The 23,988-nt window shown below is 37.8% G+C and overlaps 1 protein-coding gene across 2 annotated transcripts in view; it reads left to right on the top strand.

The window, feature by feature from the left end:
- Window positions 1–23,988, top strand: part of LOC126092283 (DNA polymerase lambda-like) — a 161,664-nt gene that overhangs the window by 91,178 nt on the left and 46,498 nt on the right. For both annotated transcript variants that reach the window (XM_049907800.1, XM_049907801.1), the window contains exon 5: window positions 14,497–14,659. In XM_049907800.1, the coding sequence (XP_049763757.1) occupies window positions 14,497–14,659 (163 nt within the window). The remainder of the gene's footprint in view (window positions 1–14,496; window positions 14,660–23,988) is intronic.

Genomic DNA, 23,988 nt, shown 5'->3' on the forward strand with positions numbered 1-23,988 from the left:
CATGGGTGTAATGCAATGGTGAAAATAAGTTTTAGTACTTCTTGTTCACAAAGAATTTTATTTCGCACACTAGATGTTCGGCGGCAAACGTACAAAGTCTGACTACATACGTAAAACTGATCTGAAGACTGACTGAAAACTGCCTTAAGACTGCCCGCGGTGTACAAATTGCCTCTATTTATATGATTTCAAACAGTTACTGTTATTGTTACATACTGAATTTTGCATATTTAACAATTAAAGTTACTACATACATCTTCCCAAATTGCATAGAAAATTACATGGAATAACATTGAATAATTTCATACAAAAACAGGAAAAAATCTGTACCTATTTAAACTATAAATTACATGTTTCATCATTGCAACAATATATTTCATTAATTTGCATCTATTATTTTATTAACTAAGAGGAGAATTATCCTATCATTTACAGATGTTCAGAGAAATTAGTTTTATTGAATGAAAGTCCTACATTCAATTAATTAAATTTTGTATGAGTAAAATTTTACATTTTCTATATGGTCGTAATTACAGTTCTATTAACTAACACCAATTAGAACATGACCATATTTTATCCTGACTGAAATATCATCATGTCATATTTCTGTTAGGGATACAAATGATACATAAAAATAGCTCTCTCTTGGTGACTTGAAAGATTGGAACTTTAATCATTAATTACAATAGCAATTTTATTCCTACCACATGCCTGTAGTTTTTATTGTGTGTAAATTGTGATGGTACATTAGCTTTTAATCCAACATGTTTCCTTCATTCTATATACTGGTGAGGCCCAATGTGAACAATGTCAAAACAATAGCTTAAATTAGTGTAAATTACTAACTTGCTGTACTAAAAATCTTCGATGTGTTCAGATCCAGATAACAAAGTCAAAGCAGCAATTTAAATTGGTGTAAATTACTATTATTGCATATATGCCCTCTTCTGGAGAGAGGAGATGAGACTGGAATAGGATAGAGGATCCCAAATGTGGTTGTAGTATTACAATAACCCCCCCCCCCTCAATAGGTCTGACTATTGCAGAGAGACAAATCTCTGGCAAAAATGAAGGGAATGTAATCATGACTACTGAAACAAACAAACAATTTGACAGTTAGTGTGTCTGAAAAATACTTGTGATATATAAACTTTAGTCAGTCAACTTTCTCATATACAAGATGAATTTTTTTTCTCACTACAGTAAAAAACAAGAAAAATACAAGCATATAAAATTTCAGTTTTATCATCTTGGTGCCCTTTTGATGCTCTATAAGATTCCTTATCACTACGTTCAATTGTTCATGTATTATTACCTAAGAAATTGTGTCCTACCTCTAAAAAAATGATAATGTGAGTTGGATGTCAAGTTATGGATATAGTATCACATTATTATTAGTATTTTTTAAATATGCAGTCATTAGTAAATTGTGGTCATACTTTCATTTTTCCAGACAAGAACATGCGTCAAACAGAATGCCAGACAGTAGATGCTGCATCAAACCGATTTCAATGTCAAAATTTCAATAGACTAATGAAATGTATCATCTTCCAAATTTAATGGCCAGAATGATCACCTCTATATCAGTGTCCTCAAATAAATGTGAATGTACTTCAGTAAACAGAATTAATTGTTTCTCAGAATAACTTTCCTGTCGTTGCAACCACTGTTTCTCTTACCTTCATGAGTTTATCAAAAGCAGTAAACAGTATATCAGTATAAAGTGTTGTCTTTTATCATACCTCATTTCAGATTATTTTGTTCCAACTCCTTCCTCAGTTCATTTAAAATTTGCATCAGCACAAAATCATTATTAGTTTACTCATGTATACATATATCCCATAATTTTTAATTAATCTAATCACAGTGTAGCTTTCAATTCGGAAGAACAGTTAACTGTACAATGTAAAGAGTTATTCTGTTTATATAAACACATCAAAAGAAGTTTTGTATCACCTCGCTTCTAAGAGTTCCGGAACCTGTACACAAAATTGGAATAGAAATCAACATAAACATCATTTCTGCCCTTTTTATTGCTCATGAAAACCACACACATTGCATGTTGTACCACCATACCCCGAGACCTTCAGAGGTCATGGTCCAGATTGCTGTGCACGCCGGTACCGATAATACCCAGTAGCACGTCCTCTTGCATTGATGCATGCCCGTATTCATCATGGCATAAGTTCATCAAGGCATTGTTGGTCCAGATAGTCCCACTTCTCAACGGCAATTTGGTGTAGATCTCTCAGAGTGGTTTGTGTGTTACATTGTCCATAAACAGCCCTTTTCAATCTATCACAGGCATGTTCAATAGGATTCATGTCTGGAGAACATGCTGGGCACTCTATTTGAGCAATGTCATTATCCTGAAGGAAGTCATTCACAAGATGTGCATGATAGGGGGTGCGAATTGTCATCCATGAAGATGAATGCCTTGCCAATATGCTGCCGATATGGTTGCACTATCGGTTGAAGGATGGCATTCATGTATTGTACAGCAGTTATGGCGCCTTCCATGCTCACCAGCGGTGTACATTTGCATTACATAATGCCATCCCAAAACATCAAGGAACCTCCACCTTGCTGCACCCATTGGACCCTGTGTCTAAGGCATTCAGCCTTACTGGTTGCCTCCAAACACGTCTCCGATGATTGGTTAAAGGCATATACCACACTCATAGGTGAAGTGAACGTGATGCCAATCCTGAGCGGTCCATTTGGCATGTTATTGGGTCCACCTGTACTGCACTGCATGGTGTCGTGGTTGCAAAGATGGACCTCACCAAGGACATCAGGAGTCAAGTTGTGCATCATGCAGCCTATTGCGCACAGTTTTGGTCATAACACAACGTCCTGTGGCTGCACAAAAAGCATTGTTCAACATGATGGCGTTGCTATCAGTGTTCCTCCAAGCCATAATCTGTTGGTAGCAGTCATCAGCTCCATAATAATAATAATGCTGAACATTCAGTCATGTATGAACAAAGTATTTCAGATTCACATGATGCTGAATAATCATAAAATCGTAAAGATGTGAAATAATACCTAATATTATAGAAGTGACCAAGATTATGTCATAGTTCTTGCTGACCAGCTAGAGTGTTAAGTAGACAAACACATGTGTATTATCCAGTTGGCTATACTTCTCTTCAAAATTTATGTTTTTGTTAGTTCGTGTAAGTATAGATGAGGTAACATACTATTTTCAAATCAGTGAAGCATTTCATGTACCAAGAATTGATTTAGACATGTGACTAGAAACTAAGTGTAAATTGTGTAAATGAGGAATATAGTGCTGAAGTATAAAGATGTTGAAGCAGATACTACAATGGCTAGGGCCATTGTGCTTGGCAGACACATGGTATGCACAGTGTGTGGGTGTTGATCATATTAAACCTCAGAAAATATCATCAAAGTAGAGTGTATTAAGCAAATTATTGTACCTCACATCATCAAACACCAATATTATTAAACAAAATAGTTAATCAAAGTCATCATAAATCCAAAGGATAGAAGTGTGTATGAATATGTGTGTGAATGTAGTACTGATGTATAATGGTGTTGAAGCAGATGCTGAATTATCTGGGGTCCTTGTGCTTGCCAGACACATGGTACACACAGAAAGTGTACCCACCTGAGAGTTGATCGTATTTGAACATATGTTTCTTAAACCAAACACCTTACATGACTTTGGATATATTAACCTGAGTGCATTTGGATATGGTATCTCTAAGATCTTGAGTGGTCCAATGTATGTATTGAAGAACCTTTTTGTTTCTTTGTTAATTGCTTTTGTTTTTTTGTTACTTTTAGTCAACACGAGGTCTCCTACTTAAAACTGTGTAACTTTAAGATTTTTGCCATGCTGCTGCTTCCTTTTACCATGATATGTCTCCATATTTTTCTTCACTACCTCTTCCCTCTCATCAGCATTTAACTCTGTACAAGTTGGAAACTCAATCAATCCACTTAGTAAGTTAGCAGATTTCGGCTTAAAATGAACTTCATATGGTGTGAATCCAGTTGTAGTATGTTGCAAACTATTTAGAATGTCTTCAAATTGACTTACATAAGTGTACCAATTCGTATGATCCTTGGAACTGTACATTCTGCACAACCTACCAATTTCCCTTGTATACCTCTCCATAGGTTTGCATGCTGGAGAATAGAGAGATATTAAAATGTGTTTAATGTTCTCATTGTTAATAAGTTCTTTCTATGTATGATATGTAAACTGATTTCCATTATCTGACAGTAAAGCATGTGGTTTGCCAACATTCCTAAAATAGTCATTAGTGAAACACTCAATAATTTTCTTATTTGTAGCTGCTTTGCCATTTTTGAAAACAAGTTGACAGTAACAAATAAATATGTATAGCCTTCTTTAGTGTGGGGAAGTTGACCAAATAAGTCAATTCCCACTAGTTATAGCTTACCTTGTGGAATTATGCTCTGCATGAAACCTTTATGCTTCTGGTTGGTAACTTTTACTCTTTTACATCAATCGCAAGAACTCAAACACTTCCCTACCTTCCTGGAGATATTATCAAAGCACACATTTCCTGTATCTTTTGAATACACTTCATGGGTCCGCAATGGCCACAACTCATATGTATATAGTTAATCAAAGTGTATTGTCTAGACCAACATACCTTTCGCTTATCCAAATTGGAACTACTTGTTCTAAATAAAATTCCTTTAAACACATGGTAACACTGTTTTACCTAATCACATCCTTTCTTACCTAAGTAGCTTTTGATTAGTTTCCATGTCTCATCCTGATTTTGATTCCATATCAGTTGTCTACAGACTCTCCCAATTTCTTTCTCTTCTTTAATCCCTTTGATCCTAAAATTCCTGTTCTCTTGAATATTCTTACTATCCAGGTTGCCTCCTAGGTTGCCTCGTACTGGTAATTTAGACAGAGCATCAGCAACTACATTCTGATCACCTCTAATGTATTGGATTGAGTAGTCAAGTTGCCGTAAGAAAACTGCCCATCTGGTAATTCTAGTGTGATATATTTTGCACTCCTGAATGTAGCTCAAAGCTTTATGGCCTCTGTATACAATGACTTTGTGTCCAACTAAATAATTTTGAAATTTTTTAAACCCCCAAACAATGGCTAGAGGTTCCTTCTCGGTGACTATATAATTTTTTTCATTCTTTGGTGAACTTCTACTGGCAAAACTAATAGCACAGTGCATTCTCTCTCCCTCAACTTCCTTCTGTGGTAATAAACAAACTCCTAAGCCATGATCGCATCCATCTGTCATCATACAAAATGGTAAAGTTAAGTCTGGTCTATGTAAGATTTCACTATTGACAAGCTGTCTATTAGTCTCATCAGAAGCTGTGTGACATTTGTCAGCCCATTCCCAAATACTGTTATTTTTCAAAAGCACAAGAAGACATGGAGCATTTAAAGCTTGTGTCCTTATATATTTCCCATAGAAATTTCATAAACCATAAAATGATCTAAGTTCCTTCTTTGATCTCAGTTTGGGGAAATCTGCAATGGCCAACAATTTGTCTTTATCAGGCAGAATTCCTTTCTTATTAATAGTGTGCACAAGAAATTTCACCTCTTTTACCCCAAATTTACATTTATACAATTTTAATGCCATACCCCCCTGCCTAAGTTTTATTGCAATTGCTTTCAGGAGTTCCATACGTTCATCCTAAGTTTTACTGACTGCCAGAATGTCGTCCACATAAATTATTAATTCTGAAAGTAACTCACTTCCCAAAACAAAATCCAAAGCCCTGATAAATTCAGCAACTGAGAAGTTTAATCCAAAAGGTACTACACAGTATTGAAAACTTTTCCCATTATGCAAAAATGCAATATATTGCCTAGAATCGGGCTCTAAAGTAATCTGATGAAATCCTGTTGTCAAATTCAAACTTGTAAAATAGTTTGCATCATCAAATGTATACAACAATTCCTCCATTGATTCTGTGTGGTCAGTTTCCTTTTCCAGAAATTTATTTAAATGTCGACAGTCAAGAACTATTCTAAACCCACCATCTTTCTTAGCCACTGCAACCATAGGATTGTTGTACTGACTGCTACGCCTTTCTATTACCCCCCAACTCTGCTGTTTCTCCAACTCCTTCTGAACAACCTTCCTCTTACTAATAAGTACTCTGTAAGGCTTAATGAAAAATGGTTCATATAGCTCAGTTTTAACTTACATATGTAATCTTTTACCCTGCCTGGCTTGTCACTGAAAACACTATTATATTCCCACAGGAATCCCTCCAAGTCACTCCTTTCATGGCTACTTAAATTGTCTGCTGAGTTAACTTTATCCAACACTAACTGAGAAAAATCTTCACTAACCACCTGGTTATCAAAATATTCCTTATCCTCAGCCGAGTAATTTCTGTTGTCAAATACTTCTACTCCTCGTAAGTTATTGCTACAATCATACATTATGTGTAATTTAGTTTCACCTTGAACACCAGATTTTGGACCAATAAAATTTAGCTTCATATTTAACCAATGAAACCTAGCCTTAACTTTCAGTATCCAATCCATCCCTAACAACATGTTAGGGAGTCAGGTCAGTTATTAGTTGACATCCTTGCTCAAACAACATTATTGACAGTAAATGAAATTAAAGCCTACCTACTGATTAATTTACTAAGTTTCCCAGTGGCTCCTTTTATTTTAACGCCAGTCATTGGAAATTCAGTGTACTGTTCAGTGTTCTTTAATTTATTTCTTAATTTCAAACAATGGAAAAACCAGGATGGAATGTCACACTACCAGAGAAGGAAAGTTGCTACTCACCATATAGCGGAGATGCTGAGTCGCGATAGGGACAATAAAAAGATTCACACACTCATAGCTTTTGGCCATTAAGGCCTTTGTCAGCAGTACACACACACACACACACACACACACACACACACACACACACACACACACACACACACACACGCGCAAATTCAACTTGCACACATGTCTGCAGTCTCAGAGAGCTGAAACTACATTGTGAGCAGCAGCACCAGTGCATGATGGGAGTGGCAACTGGGTGGGGGTAAAGAGGAGGCTGGGGTAGGGAGGGGGAGGGATAGTATGGTGGGAGTGGCGAACAGTGAAGTGTTGCAGTTTAGACGGAGGGCAGGAGAGAAGGTGCAGAGGGGGGAGGGGGTTAGTAGTGGAAAGGAGAGAAATAAAAATAAAAATAAAAGAAATTAAAAGACTGGTTGTGGTGGTGAAATGACGACTGTGTAGTGCTGGAATGGGAACAGGGAGGGGGCTGGATTGGTGAGGACAGTGACTAACGAAGGTTGAGGCCAGGAGGGTTATGGAAACATAGGATGTATTGCAAGGAAAGTTCCCACCTGCTCAGTTCAGAAAAGCTGGTGTTGGTGTGAAGGATCCATATGGCACAGGCTGTGAAGCAGTCATTGAGATGAGGGGTATCGTGTTTGGCAGCGTGTTCAGCAACAGGGTGGTCCACTTGTTTTTTGGCCACAGTTTGTCAGTGGCCATTCATGCGGACAGACAGCCTATTGGTTGTCATGCCTACATAGAATGCAGCACAGTGGTTGCAGCTTAGCTTGTAAATCACAGGACTGGTTTCAGAGGTAGCCCTGCCTTTGATGGGATAGGTGATGTTAGTGACCAGACTGGAGTAGGTGGTGGTAGGAGGATGTATGGGACAGGTCTTACATGTAGGACTATTACAGGGGTATGAGCCATGAGGTAAGGGATTGGGAGCAGGGGTTGTGTAAGGATGGACGAGTATATTGTGTAGGTTCGGTGGACGGTGTAATACCACATTAGGAGGGGTGGGAAGGGTAGTGGGTAGGACACTTCTCATTTCAGGGCACGACGAGAGGTAATCAAAACCATGGCGGAGAATGTAGTTCAGTTGCTCCAATCCCGGATAGTACTGTGTTACAACAGCACATCAGTTTGGATTAATCCGTCAAGTGGGTTATCTAAGTGTGCTAAAGTCTTCAGCTGCTTTTCACAAAATACTCACATTCTCATATCCCCTATGTGAGATCTACTTCCATTCAAAAATTCTGATTTTATTCATACCTGCTTACTTTCTGACCAAAATTTGTTTACAAATAATTTTTCAAACTCTGCAATTGTCATTTCTGGGTTAAAATGCTGGTTAGCACATGATAAAGCTTCTCTGTCTAAAAATCGTTTAGCACACTTCACTTTCATATCTTCTGGCATGCCCAGTGCAAAGCTGTCCTTGCACTGGTACAAGTAATCTACAGGGTGTAATTTTCATAATAACGTTATTGCAATTGTTTTTCAACGTTATTGCCACTATGTATGCTACTAAACATATTAGTCTCTAGATTTACAACTTGAGAGTTAACTGTTTAAAGATTATTTGATATTTCATTCACTTTGCTGTTTACTGAAGAAATGTGCTCAGAAACAAGTATGGATTTTAATTTTAGTTTCTCATCAATGGAATTATTTTCAGTTTCAATATAAGTTTTTATGTTATGCAATTCTGATTTTCATCTCTCGAGTTTCTCAATGACAATGTTTTCTGTTCTTCTTACTCGTTTGTCGACTATGTCAACACATTTGTTAACTAGCTGTAATTCAGTAACAGCAAAGTTCCTCAAATGATCTACTTCGGGTTCTACATTGACTACTCTTTCGTTTACAATGTTTATTTGTCTATTTGCCTTATTAACATTTTCTGTGATTGCTTCTAGTTTCTGGTCCATTTTTACAAGAATATTGTCTCTTTTTCTGAAATTATTTTCAATGTACTTTTTTTTTTTTTCTCTCAACAGTTTACTACCTAGTGTACTGTCCAGTAAATTAGAAAATTTTTCAAATATGTTCAGCTGCCAATCCAATCTTGTTGTGATTCCGTCTTGGTCATGTACAGAAAATATTTTACTTCTATTCATTTTAACTAATTTTGCACAACTTGATGATGAGATGATAAAAAAGAAAACACTTCCAAAAATTATCTTTCTTATAATATTTTCAAAGTACGTCACACACCATTATTTTTGCCTGACTTTGGCGTGCAGTTTCACTTCCTAACAGTTAACTATTTTACTACTCTGTTACATAAATAATGTTTTGGTACTCATTTGACAACCCATGCTGCTGGCTGTTAGTCCTTTGATTCGCAGATCCAGTTTTTCCATACAGATCCTTGTTTCTATTCACGTCCCAGTACTGGTATGTGGCACAATATATTGTAAGCAATTTTTTCACTTGAAACTTAGTAACCATTAGCATGCCATGCAGTTTTATACACATCCCCGCTCCTCCACCTTGTTGTAATATAACATGGCAAAAATGGTTTTGTGGTGAATTTGGGGTTGTATATCATTGCTTAACACAAGAAAAACCATACACCACCTCTTATTATGGATAGCCTCCACCAAAATAAATAATACATATCTTGTGTAATCGAGGGTGCTGCTTCTTGATGCTACATTAATTTACTAATATTACATATATGCCCTCTTCAAGGGGGTGGAGATGAGAGAAATAGAGGAGGGTAAAAAGACTAGTGGGAGCATTGATGGAATGGAAGTCTTCGCAGTGGTGGAGTGGGAATAGGAAATGAGATAGGTGGGTGAAGGACATGGACTAGTGAAGGTTGAGACCATAGGGGTTACGGGAATGTAGAATATATATATAGCAGGGAAAGTTCCCATCTGCAGAATACACAAAAGCTGGTGATGATAAGAAGGATCCAAATGCCACAAGCTGTGAAGTAGTCATTGAAGTGAAGCATGTTGTGTTGGGCAGCTTGTTCAGCAACTGAGTGGTCAATAACATGTAAAGACACATGACTGGATAAGTTGTCTCCAATCATGACTGTTGGCCTGTTTTGCCTCTTCAAATAGGGCAAAGTGATTGTAAAGAACTAGTCTTCAAATACTGGCAGGTCAAACCATCCACTTTTGTTCCTATTGAAATGGGCTCCCTTTGGTCCACCTTCTTGCCACGTGTCCCACAAATGCTCTGATTTGTAAAGGACATACGGAGGAAACAGTTTACCATCGGCACTAGCTGCCATCATGATTGAGACACTGGAATTTGATGAGTCCATCACTTTTTCAGCATGCTTACACCCTTGTTTTGTAATTATCTGCTGCTTGCCTGGATCAACCAACATGTTGGTTTCATCATAGTTGATCATGTTGCTAGGTGGGAGATTCTCCAGCTTTGCCTTGATATTGGAGAAAAACATCTTAACAGTCTTCACGAGCTCGTTTAATATTTTCACTTAAGCGAACGGGAAGATCTTCTGACTGTAGTTTGAGGAATAAATGCACCCATTCTTCTCCTGGCAAATTATTACGAAATTTCTTCTCTTTTCAGCCAGATTTATCAAGGTAGCCTTTAACTAAATATCTAATATCCAATTTGGTGAAAGGAAATCCCCAATGTGCAGCCCTCAAGATACCTTGCTTCAACATTTCTTCTTCTTCTTTTTTTAGCACTGGCTGTCCTCCCATTTTTTCGGATGTTCTTCCTGCACTTTATTTTGTAGTGTTGATTTAGGTACACCATGCAAATCACATGCTTTTCTGTATGATAATTTACCACTCTGAATATCACGAACAGCTTTATCTAATAGTTCCTGGTCATAATTACATTTTACTGTGGCACCTCTCCTGCTCTTATACATTCTTGGCATTGTCTGAAACCACCCCACACAGTACACAGTTTTACAAAAACTGTCGTTATTAAACTTGCATGAGAAACTCGACAAACTTGTACAGAAATTGTCTCAATGCTGTTAGCTACTGAGTCGTCGACAATTATGGTTACAATAACTTCCCACTCGGTGCAACAATAGAAAGTTTCCACTTTACGATAGTGCATGGATTTTTAACACTGAGACTGTTCATCAGGTTATTCACCTAGGAAAACAATTGATGCAAAATAAAAGTTGTGGAAAGTGATAAATGCAATCTTGCACTTAAAATAACTGGCGCACGGACATTAAAATAAGTAACTCTTTGTTTCTATGCAGTGGCAAAGAGCAAATAAGCCATACTGTCCGAAATCACCCCATTTGATGGTATATTTTTTAATCAGGTTGAAATACACTGACAGAAATGGTACAAAATGTGCGCTGAAAGAGATGAAGCAGTATTTAAAAAAGAACTGATTTAACAGTATTATTAAAAATGGTTCCCTATCAGTCCTGGACAAATAAAGTTAATTGAAATTTACAGTCAATTAAAGTAAACAAAAAGCTATAAAGGATACATCAATGTGTTGCAAATTACCATTATAAAAATTATTTCATTAATTTTTATAGATATTCGTAGTGACCAAAGTTCCAGGGCCATATCAATGAGTCACAGCTTGAAGTGGCCAACTCTTTTAAATACTTTGTAGTAACACTTTGTAGGGATATGAAATGGAAGGATCATATATGCTCAGTTATGGGCAAAACAAGTGGTAGACTTGGGTTTACTGCCAGAATGCTGGGGAAGTGCAATGAGTCTACAAAGGAGATTACTTACAAATCACTCATGCAATCCATTCTAGAATATTGCTTAAGTGTGTGGGACTCATGTGAAATAGGACTAACTGAGGATACTGAACATATACATAGAAGGGCAGCATGACCGGTCAAAGTTTTATTTGACCCGTGGGAGAGTGTTACATTTATACTGAAGAAATTGACCAGACAGACTCTTGAAGTAAGACATAAACTATCCCAAGAAAGTCTACTAATAAATTTTCAAGAACCAGCTTTAAATGATGACTCTAGGATGTACTGCAGTCCCCAGTGTATCACTCACATAATGATCATGAGGACAAGATTAGAATAATTACAGTAGGCACAGATGCACTCAGTCATTCTTCCCACATTCCATATGGAACGGAATGTGAAGAAACCCTAGTAACTGGTACAATGTGACGAACGCTCTGCCATGCACTTCATGGTGGTTTGCAGAATATGGAAGTAGATGTAGATCTAGGAAATGACAAAAACCACAATAGAATATCTGTGGATAAATTATCTATTATTATTTTAATATGGTCTTTTCTATCCACATTGAGAACAGGAGAAACTGATTAATTAATTGGCTTTAATTAAATCAGCACAGGTATATCATGGATTATGCACTTAAGACAACTCCATAATGTTATTCAATGTTATACAACTGAGTGAAGATCAAACACAGACATTGTGTTCTTCGTGGCTCCAAGCATTATCATGCTGTATCAGGGCCATTACATAAGTACAGCTTCTCAAAAAGGAGTGTGTAACACCATAAGAGGGGATAGAAATATGCCAACAAAGAGTGTTCGCAGGTAGGGTCACACTGTGCTACAGGGGGTGAATATTAAGGGGCAGGCGGCAGTACAGAGTCCTGAGAGGGAGGGGTGGAAACTTCTGAGAGAACAGTGCAGACAGGAGTGTAGGTACTTAAGGTATGAATTGACATTCTTTGTTAAAGGCACAGACTCCGCATATACAGTTTTCTCAGCAGTCTTTTGGTCTCTCTTTGTATGGTCCCTTATTGCCATCACTTTAAAATGTTTTCACTTGTCTCTCCCTTACCTTGCAAACACTCCTCCTCCCTCAAAGGAATAAGTCACCCTTCATTCTTTTGAATCCACCTGCCCTCACTTCCAATTCCCTCCCCCCCCCCCACCCCCCCCACCCCCCACCCATCTCCTCCCTTTTCCCCAACATAGCTTTATCCTTGGTCCCTGCTCCCCTTACACTTGTTCACTTTTTCTGTTTCCTCCAATAGAGCCCTAACCCAAAGTGGGCCACAGCAGCAGGCATAGTATAGTTGTGTGTGCATGACTGTATTTATTTGCACAGAAGGGGAAAAAATGTTTGTAAAGTGAGATATTGTTTTCCTTCTCTTGTTAGGTGTACTAGTGATCTGCCCTGGTTTCGCAGGGCTAGCAGTAAGTATCTGCAGCCAGACAACTTGTCTGGCATAGCGATAATAAATTAAATATGAGGATAAGTCAATAGAATGCTCCAAAATCAGTTTACCATATCATTTTTAAATTATAGATACACATTCGGCAGCAGATGTGTTCTTGTCATAGAGACTGTGGGGCATCACATGGCAACCATTGTGAGACAGCTGGTATGCTGCAGGAATATACACTGTAGAACAGAAGGTGATCGTGCAATTTTTGTGAACCAAATGACGTACTATAGGATAAGTGTATCACGAAATGTGTCCCATATGTGGCAACAGCTGTTCATCATAGAAAGCTGTGTTTGAATGGGTCCAAAACTTAAGGGAGGGCAAAGCGTCAGAGATCAGGAATGCCCTAGTCATCCTGTGGCAGTAGCAATTGAAACCACAGTGTAGTGTGTGCAACAGATCATTTGTAATAACCAGATTTTGATAATTGATGAGTTAGTGTGTGCTGTAGACTGCTCACATGGAACCTTTTACATTATCATACATGAGCTGCTGAAGTCCCATAAAGTTTGTGCACACTGGATGCATACATGTTGACTAAGGAAAACAAAATGAACATAGTACCTGCCTTTGCAGCATCTCATTCTGTACTCAGAGGAAAGAGAGGACTGAATGGCACAAGTTGAGATGGAGGACAAGTCTTTGGTTCACCACTTTCAATGTGAAACCAAATGATTGTCCATGGAATGGAAACATTACAGTGCCCAACAACAAAAAAGTCCAAGACCATTCCATCAGTCTGCAAGTTTATGCTCATCATGTTTTGGCACTTGCCAAGGGTCTCACTGATGAAATCCAGCATCACAGTGAGACAGTTAATGCCACGTCATATTGCACTGCTCAGCAGGAACTTCAACAGGCCATTCACTGCAAACTATCTGGCCTCTTGACAAAATATAGTGATTCTTCGAGATGATAATGACCACCCTCAAATAGCAAGACAAACACAGGAGCTGTTATGAAAACTTCAGGGAAAACACTTGAAAAATCCTCTCTACAGTCCCAGCGTAGCTCCCAGTGACTTTCATCTGTTTGAGCCCCTAAAAGTTCATTTGGATGGCCAACATTTTGAAAGTGATGATGCCAAAACCGAAGGAGTTACATGTGGGCTATGGCACCAACCAAAAGATTTCTTTGCAGTCAGCTATTAAGTACTTGTAGGAAGATGGGAAAAGTGTGTGAATGTATGGGCTGAATATGTAGAAAAGTGATATATATGTAAGAAAGTTATTTTGATTATTATTGTTTCTATCCTTTTTTGCAACTTATTTATTGACTTACACTTGTACATGAACTTTCCATGTGAATCAGTATGTCTATTAGTGAAAACTGTGTCAATATCAGTACAGTAGTTCCTGATTTTTAGCCTTTACATATAGACAAAAAAATGTCAAAGAGGAATTTACTGTAGTACTACCTATAGATGATCATTGGCTATTTCTTCTTGCATCATTGTTTATATTCCTCTCTGTAATTTCTAGTCGTGTGTAAAAAGACTTGTAGTTTTTAGTAGGTAGTGATATATTAATAAAAGGATTAATTAATTTGTAGGTCAAGGAGAATGCCTTAGCAATTGAGACAGACATCTCCGTCATACTCTGTGGTTCTTACCGTCGTGGAAAGCCAACATGTGGTGACATAGATGTTCTCCTGCTTGTGGAAGTGATCTCAAACAATTTTTTAGTGGAATTATTGAAGAGGCTCAGAGCATGTGGTAAGTCCTTCCATTCACGTAATGGTCAATAAATGCTCGTAGAAGCAGGGTCTTAACCACAGCTCAGACTACTGATAAATACAAAGGGCATACATAGCTACTGAGAATTACTCAGTTACAATGGTTATATTTCATGGAACACTTATTAAATTGCTTCACTTTCAAATTAGCAGGAAATGAAAGTAATATATGATTGGAAAAGTAAATTATGTACTTGGTGTCTACGAAAGTAGCCAGTTTCTCTAAAACTGGTAAATTGCTACAACTATTCATCTTCACAAGAAAGAAGACAGTCAGACAAGACCAAATCAACAACAGATCTAAACTACCCATAGTTTACAAGATATTCCCTAAAGTTATTACAAATTGCATAGAAAAGACTTTGGATTTTATCAAACCAAAGCAGCAATCAAGCTTTAGAAATCAATATGGCATAGTGACAATTTGCAAATCATGACTGAAATTATAAAATGGAGCAGTGAGTATGAGCTACATCTTTTTCTGGGATCTATATATTTTGAGAAGACTTTTGACTCAGTTTCAACAAAGTCTGTACTCTCATCCCTTGAGAAACATAATACTGATTTGGCCTGTGTTAGTGGGCTGAAAAAAGTACATATCTGTGTCACAGCTTCTGTTTGTCTTCAGTGGGATAGTGGATGATTCACAATTGAAAGATATGTCAGACAGTGAGATTCCACATCACAACAATTATTCTTAGCAGATCAGATGGATTTTTCCAGATCTGTATTCTACAAAAGAGATTAACAAATACTTGTTTATGGAAGATATCTGATCCACCATTAGTTGGTGATGACACTATTTTTTGCCTCTAGTGCAGATGAGCTTCAACAGTTAATAAGAACAACTAATTGAGCTTGTTTGCAAGTGGACCAAAAATTGAGTTATAGTAGAGTAAAGTAATGTGTAATCAAATAAAACCCGAGAAGCAATTGATGACTTTTTATATCATCCTTGAGTGCTGTTGTTAGGTTGAGCAGAGAATTAGAAACTAAGCTTCAGAGGTATCTGAGAAGGAATGTTTGCAATCAGTGTGTACTACATATTTTGACTCCTGCAGTGGACCTGGCCTGAAATGTTAAAAACACTAGAGAACTGAGAATTGCTCAGCAACCGGTAAGAGAACTATGTGACTATTTAGTTAGTGTAGTGATGTCAGTCTTGGTGTAAACAGCTCTTGTCAGTTGTAATTAATAATGATTTACGGTACCCAGTTCTTGTTTATGAACAACAAAGGCACACAGGACAATGTCAATACAAAGTTTTTATGATTGTGTGCTTGATTTAACATCTGGGGGGGGGGGGGGGGGGGGGGCTTACTACAGAAATTGTAGAAAGAAGACGAGCAGTTGGTCATCTGTTTTAAAATGTAAACGACACAGAAGGTATGTGACCCTACTCCCCTCCACCCAAAAAAAAAGGAATAAATAAAGTATAGAAAGGTTACAAATAAGACATCTGTCATATGCATTCCACTAGCATCTGAAAAACTAAGGCTCATATTGGGGCTGCTTGGATTTTCTTCTTTATACCCTCTGACACTGGCCATAATGTGTAATTGTAACTCACTTGTCTCGCTGCTTCATTTCCTGATGGAAATTGTTTCTAAAATCCTTCCAAAGGTCCACTGCACAGTGCCAGTGCCTCCAATGTTCTGCAAATAATTCCTTTGTCATTTTAGGAAACCAAGGGAGGGAGGGTGGGGTAGATTTAGTAAGTACTGTGAGTGCAAAGCTATCTGGCTTTTGTTTTTGGCCAGAAACTATCAGAACCCATTGCTAGGATAGCAGGAGAGTTTTCGTGGTGGAGAATCTAAGCCTTTGGTTGCCAGAATGTAGGCCAGTTTTTCTGTAGTACCTCACCTTATTTGTTTATCATTCAAATGTCAGTTAACTATGACTGGTTGGGAATTAAATTCAAGATGGACTACTTCTTTTATCTTGTAAAAACAGGACAATATAGTTTTCCTTTATTATTTGAGTCACATGATGCATAAGCCATTTGTTTCCTTAGATTATAACCAGAATATTGGAAGCTGGATATAATTTATCCCCAGGTGTAAAGTTGAAGCTAATTGAGAAATACTCATATTATGAGAAGCTTTCTCATCATCTATTGGCCACTGAGTGCTTCTCTGCACATATTCTACATGAGAAACACAGTTGTGAAGAATGAATTTCATGATTGGTTACAGTGAATGTTTGGTAGTAATCATTCCACCACAAGGCTCATTAGTTGAATGGTCATCTCAAACACAAAAAGTGACTTGTCTTACACTTAGACTTTACAAGACATTTTTTTTTCAAACATAAGGAAAAACAAAGTACTGAGAGGCATGGAGTACTCGTACACACAAGAAATACCGTCCACAAAGACACACAGTGATATACGGAATGATTTTTTTTAATATCAAAAATATCTGTAATGTGTGCAAATAAAATAATTTGCTACTTTAATGCATTGCTTATTCATAATCTATTGTAAACTCAGTTTGCAGGTTAAACCCACAAATAAAGATTTACCAGTATGTCCAAATCATGTGGTTCCTTTTGCTGTAGAATGAAACATATTAATGGTATAATGGTTCTGTTGTGCTTTTGTGGTCAGGAACTTGATTTTTCATGTGCATGTGTGCTCTTGAGAGTTTGTAAATGCTAAACAAAAGTAGGATGGAAATTATCAATATTTTAGTTAAAGAGGCAGGTGTGTTGAACCACAGTGTGTTTTATACACAATCCCTTCATGTGGTGAAATGCAAATGGGTTGGGTTGGGTTGTTTGTGGGAAGAGACCAAACAGCGAGGTCATTGGTCTCATCGGATTAGGGAAGGATGGGGAAGGAAGTTGGCCATGCTCTTTCAAAGGAACCATCCTGGCATTTGCCTGGAACGGTTTAGGGAAAACATGGAAAACCTAAAACAGGATGGTCGGACGCGGGATTGAACAAAATGCAAATATGTTCATCTGTAGCGCAAGGGTTTTACTTTCTGCAGTAAATTAAATTTTGTACAAAATTGTGGTGTAAAATGGTTGTGACTAACCGTAAACTATTTAAAAAGCTGCTCCATAAATTGATTATTGCAACTTGGTTTTTGATATGTGACTTGTTCCGTTTGACACAATTTTCCTCATTTCTTTTTGTGCTCAGGACATGAGTTTTCATGATTTTATGGGATTTTCTTCTGAGATTTTTTCCCAAGTTTACACCTCACCTGATGTATGGTGATTTTTTTGTGTATTTTTCTCTCTGAAACAGACTTTCCACTTTTTGGTTAAATATTGAACAAAACAAGTCTATAAAAAATCGTTTACCATGAAAACAAATCATGTGAAAGAAACCAGTCACAAACAAAAATTTAAAGTTTTTTTGTCAAGTGTAATACTTCTGTCTTTGCCCAGACAACAGTGTCACTCTCCAAACAATTTTTTTTTTTTTTTTTTTTTTTTTTTTTTTTTTTTTTTTTTTTTTTTTTGTAATTCATTCTCAAATGATTATAAACATGTGATTTTCATGTCAGCTTTTTTTTCTAAAATATTATAGTATTTCATTTTTGTAGACTTATTTGCTGTTATGTATACTTCATTATTTTTGTATACTCATTCACCAAGTCAATTTTCTGAAGATGATATTTTATATTTCATACATAATGATTAAAAGTTTATTCTTTGTAGTAAATACACACTGTAACTAGCACACTGACGTATTCATTGTCCATTATGCACTACCAGTTGTGAAAACTGCAAGACCCAAAAACACCAAAATAGATCCAGGCTACCAGAATGTTTTGAACCAAGTGCAAGGTGTAAGTGACCAACATTGCAGAGGTGTGTGGGCCCAGCTGTGGAAAAAATAGTGTTATGCCTCATTCAGTCACGGGAAACCAGTAAGGTGTAGTGAAAATGTAATGGCAGTCACCACTAGAAGATTGATCTGCTGGATTCTAGTCTACACAGTGTGGGCACAACTAGAGTGACCATTACCATGTCCACACAGGTGTAATGAACTGTACAGCTTCATCCAGAATATTGTCTCTATGCTGGACCACTGCAGCTGTTGTGGACCTTCAGCAGTTCAATACTGTGCATTGTGTGGCATGGCACTGGCTAAATGCATTGTCGAGCAACCCCTATTACACAGATAAATGCCATCACTCATGTGCTGAGTAGCAAGGCTTGATGCTTTCAAACAGGTCCAACATCACTCTGTCCTAAAACTATGGCCACGCAATGACTCAGACCTTACAGCCTGCTCTGTTGAGCAGCATCATGCTTGTATGCCAACTGTTGTCATTGCGGATCAAGTACGAGATGCGATCAAACTACAACATGTTGATGTTGTGAGTGTTAGCTGCCACATTGGGGATATCTTAGAGCCTGAGGTAACTGTTTGCAGTTTCTGGACCCTCTTACAAATGTGCAGAGATAAATTGTGCAGGGATATATTCAGGCCTTTTGTTATTTTATTCAATTATGTTTACAGACCCTCACTGGAGCAGTTAATGACTGGACTGATTTCTCCATTGGAAATCTCTGTCTGTTCTGTAATCCAAATAATACCTTATGTTCTCTGCTCTTAATATTTCATATAAGTAATGTTCAGTAATGTGCATTTCTCTTGGTGTAATTTTCTCAAACATTATTTTGCAACTTCCATGTCAAAAATATGATGGTATGGTTAAATGATGATGGCATCCTCTTGGGTAAAATATTCCGAAGGTAAAATAGTCCCCGATTCGGATCTCCGGGCGGGGACTACCCAAGAGGACGTCGTTATCAGGAGAAAGAAAACTGGCGTTCTGCGGATCGGAGTGTGGAATGTCACACCCCTTAATTGGGCAGGTAGGTTAGAAAACTTAAAAGGCGAAATGGATAGGTTAAAATTAGATATAGTGGGAATTAGTGAAGTTCGTTGGCAGGAGGAACAAGACTTTTGGTCAGGTGAATACAGGGTTATAAATACAAAATCAAATAGGGGTAATGCAGGAGTAGGTTTAATAAAGAATTAAAAAAATAGGAGTGCGGGTAAGCTACTATAAACAGCATAGTGAACGCATTATTGTGGCCAAGATAGACACAAAGCCCACACCTACTACAATAGTACAAGTTTATATGCCAACTAGCTCTGCAGATGATGAAGAAATTGATGAAACGTACGACGAGATAAAAGAAAATATTCAGGTAGTGAAGGGAGACAAAAAATTAATAGTCATGGGTGACTGGAATTTGAGAGTAGGAAAAGGGAGAGAAGGAAACATAGTAGGTGAATATGAATTGGGGGAAAGAAATGAAAGAGGAAGCCGTCTGGTAGAATTTTGCACAGAGCACAACCTAATCATAGCTAACACTTGGTTCAAGAATCATAAAAGAAGGTTGTATACATGGAAGAAGCCTGGAGATACTGACAGGTTTCAGATAGATTATATAATGGTAAGACAGAGATTTAGGAACCAGGTTTTAAATTGTAAGACATTTCCAGGGGCAGATATGGACTCTAACCACAATCTATTGGTTATGAACTGTAGATTAAAACTGCAGAAACTGCAAAAAGGTGGGAATTTAAGGAAACGGAACCTGGATAAACTGGCTAAACCAGAGGTTGTACAGAGTTTCAGGGAGAGCATAAGGGAACAATTGACAAGAATGGGGGAAATAAATACAGTAGAAGAATGGGTAGCTCTGAGGGATGAAGTAGTGAAGGCAGCAGAGGATCAAGAAGGTAAAAAGACGAGGGCTAGTAGAAATCCTTGGGTAACAGAAGAAATGTTGTTGTTGTTGTTGTTGTTGTTGTTGTGTTGTTGTCTTCAGTCCTGAGACTGGTTTGATGCAGCTCTCCATGCTACTCTATCCTGTGCAAGCTTCTTCATCTTCCAGTACCTACTGCAACCTACATCCTTCTGAATCTTCTTAGTGTATTCATCTCTTGGTCTCCCACTATGATTTTTACCCTACACGCTGCCCTCCAATACTAAATTGGTGACCCCTTGATGCCCCAGAACATGTCCTACCAACCAATCCCTTCTTCTAGTCAAGTTGTGCCACAAACTTCTCTTCTCCCCAATCCTATTCAACACCCCCTCATTAGTTATGTGATCTACCCATCTAATCTTCAGCATTCTACTGTAGCACCACATTTCGAAAGCTTCTATTCTCTTCTTGTCTAAACTATTTATCGTCCATGTTTCACTTCCATACATGGCTACACTCCATACAAATACTTTCAGAAACGACTTCCTGACACTTAAATCTATACTCGATGTTAACAAATTTCTCTTCTTCAGAAACGCTTTCCTTCCCATTGCCAGTCTACATTTTATATCCTCTCTACTTCGACCATCATCAGTTATTTTGCTCCCCAAATAGCAAAACTCCTTTACTACTTTAAGTGTCTCATTTCCTAATCTAATTCCCTCAGCATCACCCGACTTAATTTGACTACATTCCATTATCCTCGTTTTGCTTTTGTTGATGCTCATCTTATATCCTCCCTTCAAGACGCTATCCATTCCATTCAACATCTCTTCCAAGTCCTTTGCTGTCTCTGACAGAATTACAATGTCATCGGCGAACCTCAAAGTTTTTATTTCTTCTCCATAGATTTTAATACCTACTCCAAATTTTTCTTTTCTTTCCTTCACTGCTTGCTCAATATACAGATTGAATAACATCGGTTAAAGGCGCTACAGTCTGGAACCGCACGACCGCTACGGTCGCAGGTTCGAATCCTGCCTCGGGCATGGATGTGTGTGATGTCCTTAGGTTAGTTAGGTTTAAGTAGTTCTAAGTTCTAGGGGACTTATGACCACAGCAGTTGAGTCCCATAGTGCTCAGAGCCATTTGAACCATTTTTCACGCCCCTCAACTCTTATAACTGCCATTTGGTTTCCATACAAATTGTAAATAGCCTTTCGCTCCCTGTATTTTACCCCTGCCACCTTCAGAATTTGAAAGAGAGTATTCCAGTCAACATTGTCAAAAGCTTTCTCTAAGACTACAAATGCTAGAAACGTAGGTTTGCCTTTCCTTAATCTAGCTTCTAATTTAAGCCGTAGGGTCAGTATTGCCTCATGGGTTCCAATGTTTCTACGGAATCCAAACTGATCTTCCCCAAGTTCGGCTTCTACCAGTTTTTCCATTCGTCTGTAAAGAATTTGTGTTAGTATTTTGCAGCCATGACTTATTAAACTGATAGTTTGGTAATTTTCACATCTGTCAACACCTGCTTTCTTTGGAATTGGAATTATTATATTCTTTTCGAAGTCTGAGGGTATTTTGCCTGTCTCATACATCTTGCTCACCAGATGGTAGAGTTTTGTCAGGACTGGCTCTCCCAAGGCTTTCAGTAGTTCTACTGGAATGTTGTCTAATCCCGGGGCATTGTTTCGACTCAGGTCTTTCAGTGCTCTGTCAAACTCTTCACGCAGTATCATATCTCCCATTTCATCTTCATCTACATCCTCTTCCATTTCCATAATATTGTCCTCAAGTACATGGACCTTGTATAGACCCTCTATATACCCCTTCCACCTTCCTGCTTTCCCTTCTTTGCTTAGAACTGGGTTTCCATCTGAGCTCTTGATATTCATACAAGTGGTTCTCTTTTCTCCAAAGGTCTCTTTAATTTTCCTGTAGGCAGTATCTATCTTACCCCTAGTGAGATAAGCCTCTACATCCTTACATTTATTCTCTATCCATCCCTGCTTAGCCATTTTGCTAATTATTGAAGAAATTATGAGAAATGTTGAATTTAATTGATGAAAGTAGAAAATATAAAAATGAAGTAAATGAAGCAGGCAAAAATGAATACAAACGTCTAAAAAATGAGATCGACAGGAAGTGCAAAATGGCTAAGCAAGAATGGCTAGAGGACAAATGTAAGGATGTAGAGGCTTGTCTCACTAGGGGTAAGATAGATACTGCCTACAGGAAAATTAAAGAGGCCTTTGGAGAAAAGAGAACCACTTGTATGAATATCAAGAGCTCAGATGGAAACCCAGTTCTAAGCAAAGAAGGGAAAGCAGAAAGGTGGAAGGAGTATATAGAGGGTCTATACAAGGGCGACATACTTGAGGACAATATTCTGGAAATGGAAGAGAATGTAAATGAAGGCGAAATGGGAGATACAATACTGCGTGAAGAGTTTGACAGAGCACTGAAAGACCTGAGTCGAAACAATGCCCCGGGATTAGACAACATTCCAGTAGAACTACTGAAAGCCTTTGGAGAGCCAGTCCTGACAAAACTCTACCATCTGGTGAGCAAGATGTATGAGACAGGCAAAATACCCTCAGACTTCAAGAAGAATATAATAATTCCACTCCCAAAGAAAACAGGTGTTGACAGATGTGAAAATTACCGAACAATCAGTCAATAAGCCACAGCTGCAAAATACTAACACGAATTCTTTACAGACGAACGGAAAAACTAGTAGAAGCCAACCTTGGGGAAGATCAGTTTGGATTCCGTAGAAATGTTGGAACACGTGAGGCAATACTGACCTTAGGACTCACCTTAGAAGAAAGTTTAAGGAAAGGCAAACCTATGTTTCTAGCATTCATAGACTTGGAGAAAGCTTTTGACAATGTTGACTGGAATACTCTCTTTCAAATTCTAAAGGTGGCAAGGGTAAAATACAGGGAGTGAAAGGCTATTTACAATTTGTACAGAAGCCAGATGGCAGTTATAAGAGTCGAGGGACATGAAAGGGAAGCAGCGGTTGGGAAGGGTGTGAGACAGGGTTGTAGCCTCTCCCCGATGTTATTCAATCTGTATATTGAGCAAGCAGTAAAGGAAACAAAAGAAAAATTCGGAGTAGGTATTAAAATCCATGGAGAAGAAATAAAAACTTTGAGGTTCGCCGATGACATTGTAATTCTGTTAGAGACAGCAAAGGACTTGGAAGAGCATTTGAATGGAATGGACATTGTCTTGAAAGGAGGATATAAGATGAACATCAAGAAAAGCAGAATGAGGATAATGAAATGTAGTCGAATTAAGTCGGGTGATGCTGAGGGAATTAGATTAGGAAATGAGACACTTAAAGTAGTAAAGGAGTTTTGCTATTTGGGGAGCAAAATAACTGATGATGGTTGATGTAGAGAGGATATAAAATGTAGACTGGCAATGGCAAGAAAAGCATTTCTGAAGAAGAGAAATTAGTTAACATCAAGTATAGATTTAAGTGTCAGGAAGTCATTTCTGAAAGTATTTGCATGGAGTGTAGCCATGTATGGAAGTGAAACATGGACGATAAATAGTTTGGACAAGAAGAGAATAGAAGCTTTCGAAATGTGGTGCTACAGAAGAATGCTG

Source organism: Schistocerca cancellata, chromosome 7, assembly GCF_023864275.1.
Source record: "Schistocerca cancellata isolate TAMUIC-IGC-003103 chromosome 7, iqSchCanc2.1, whole genome shotgun sequence".
Classification (NCBI taxonomy): Eukaryota; Metazoa; Arthropoda; class Insecta; order Orthoptera; family Acrididae; genus Schistocerca; species Schistocerca cancellata.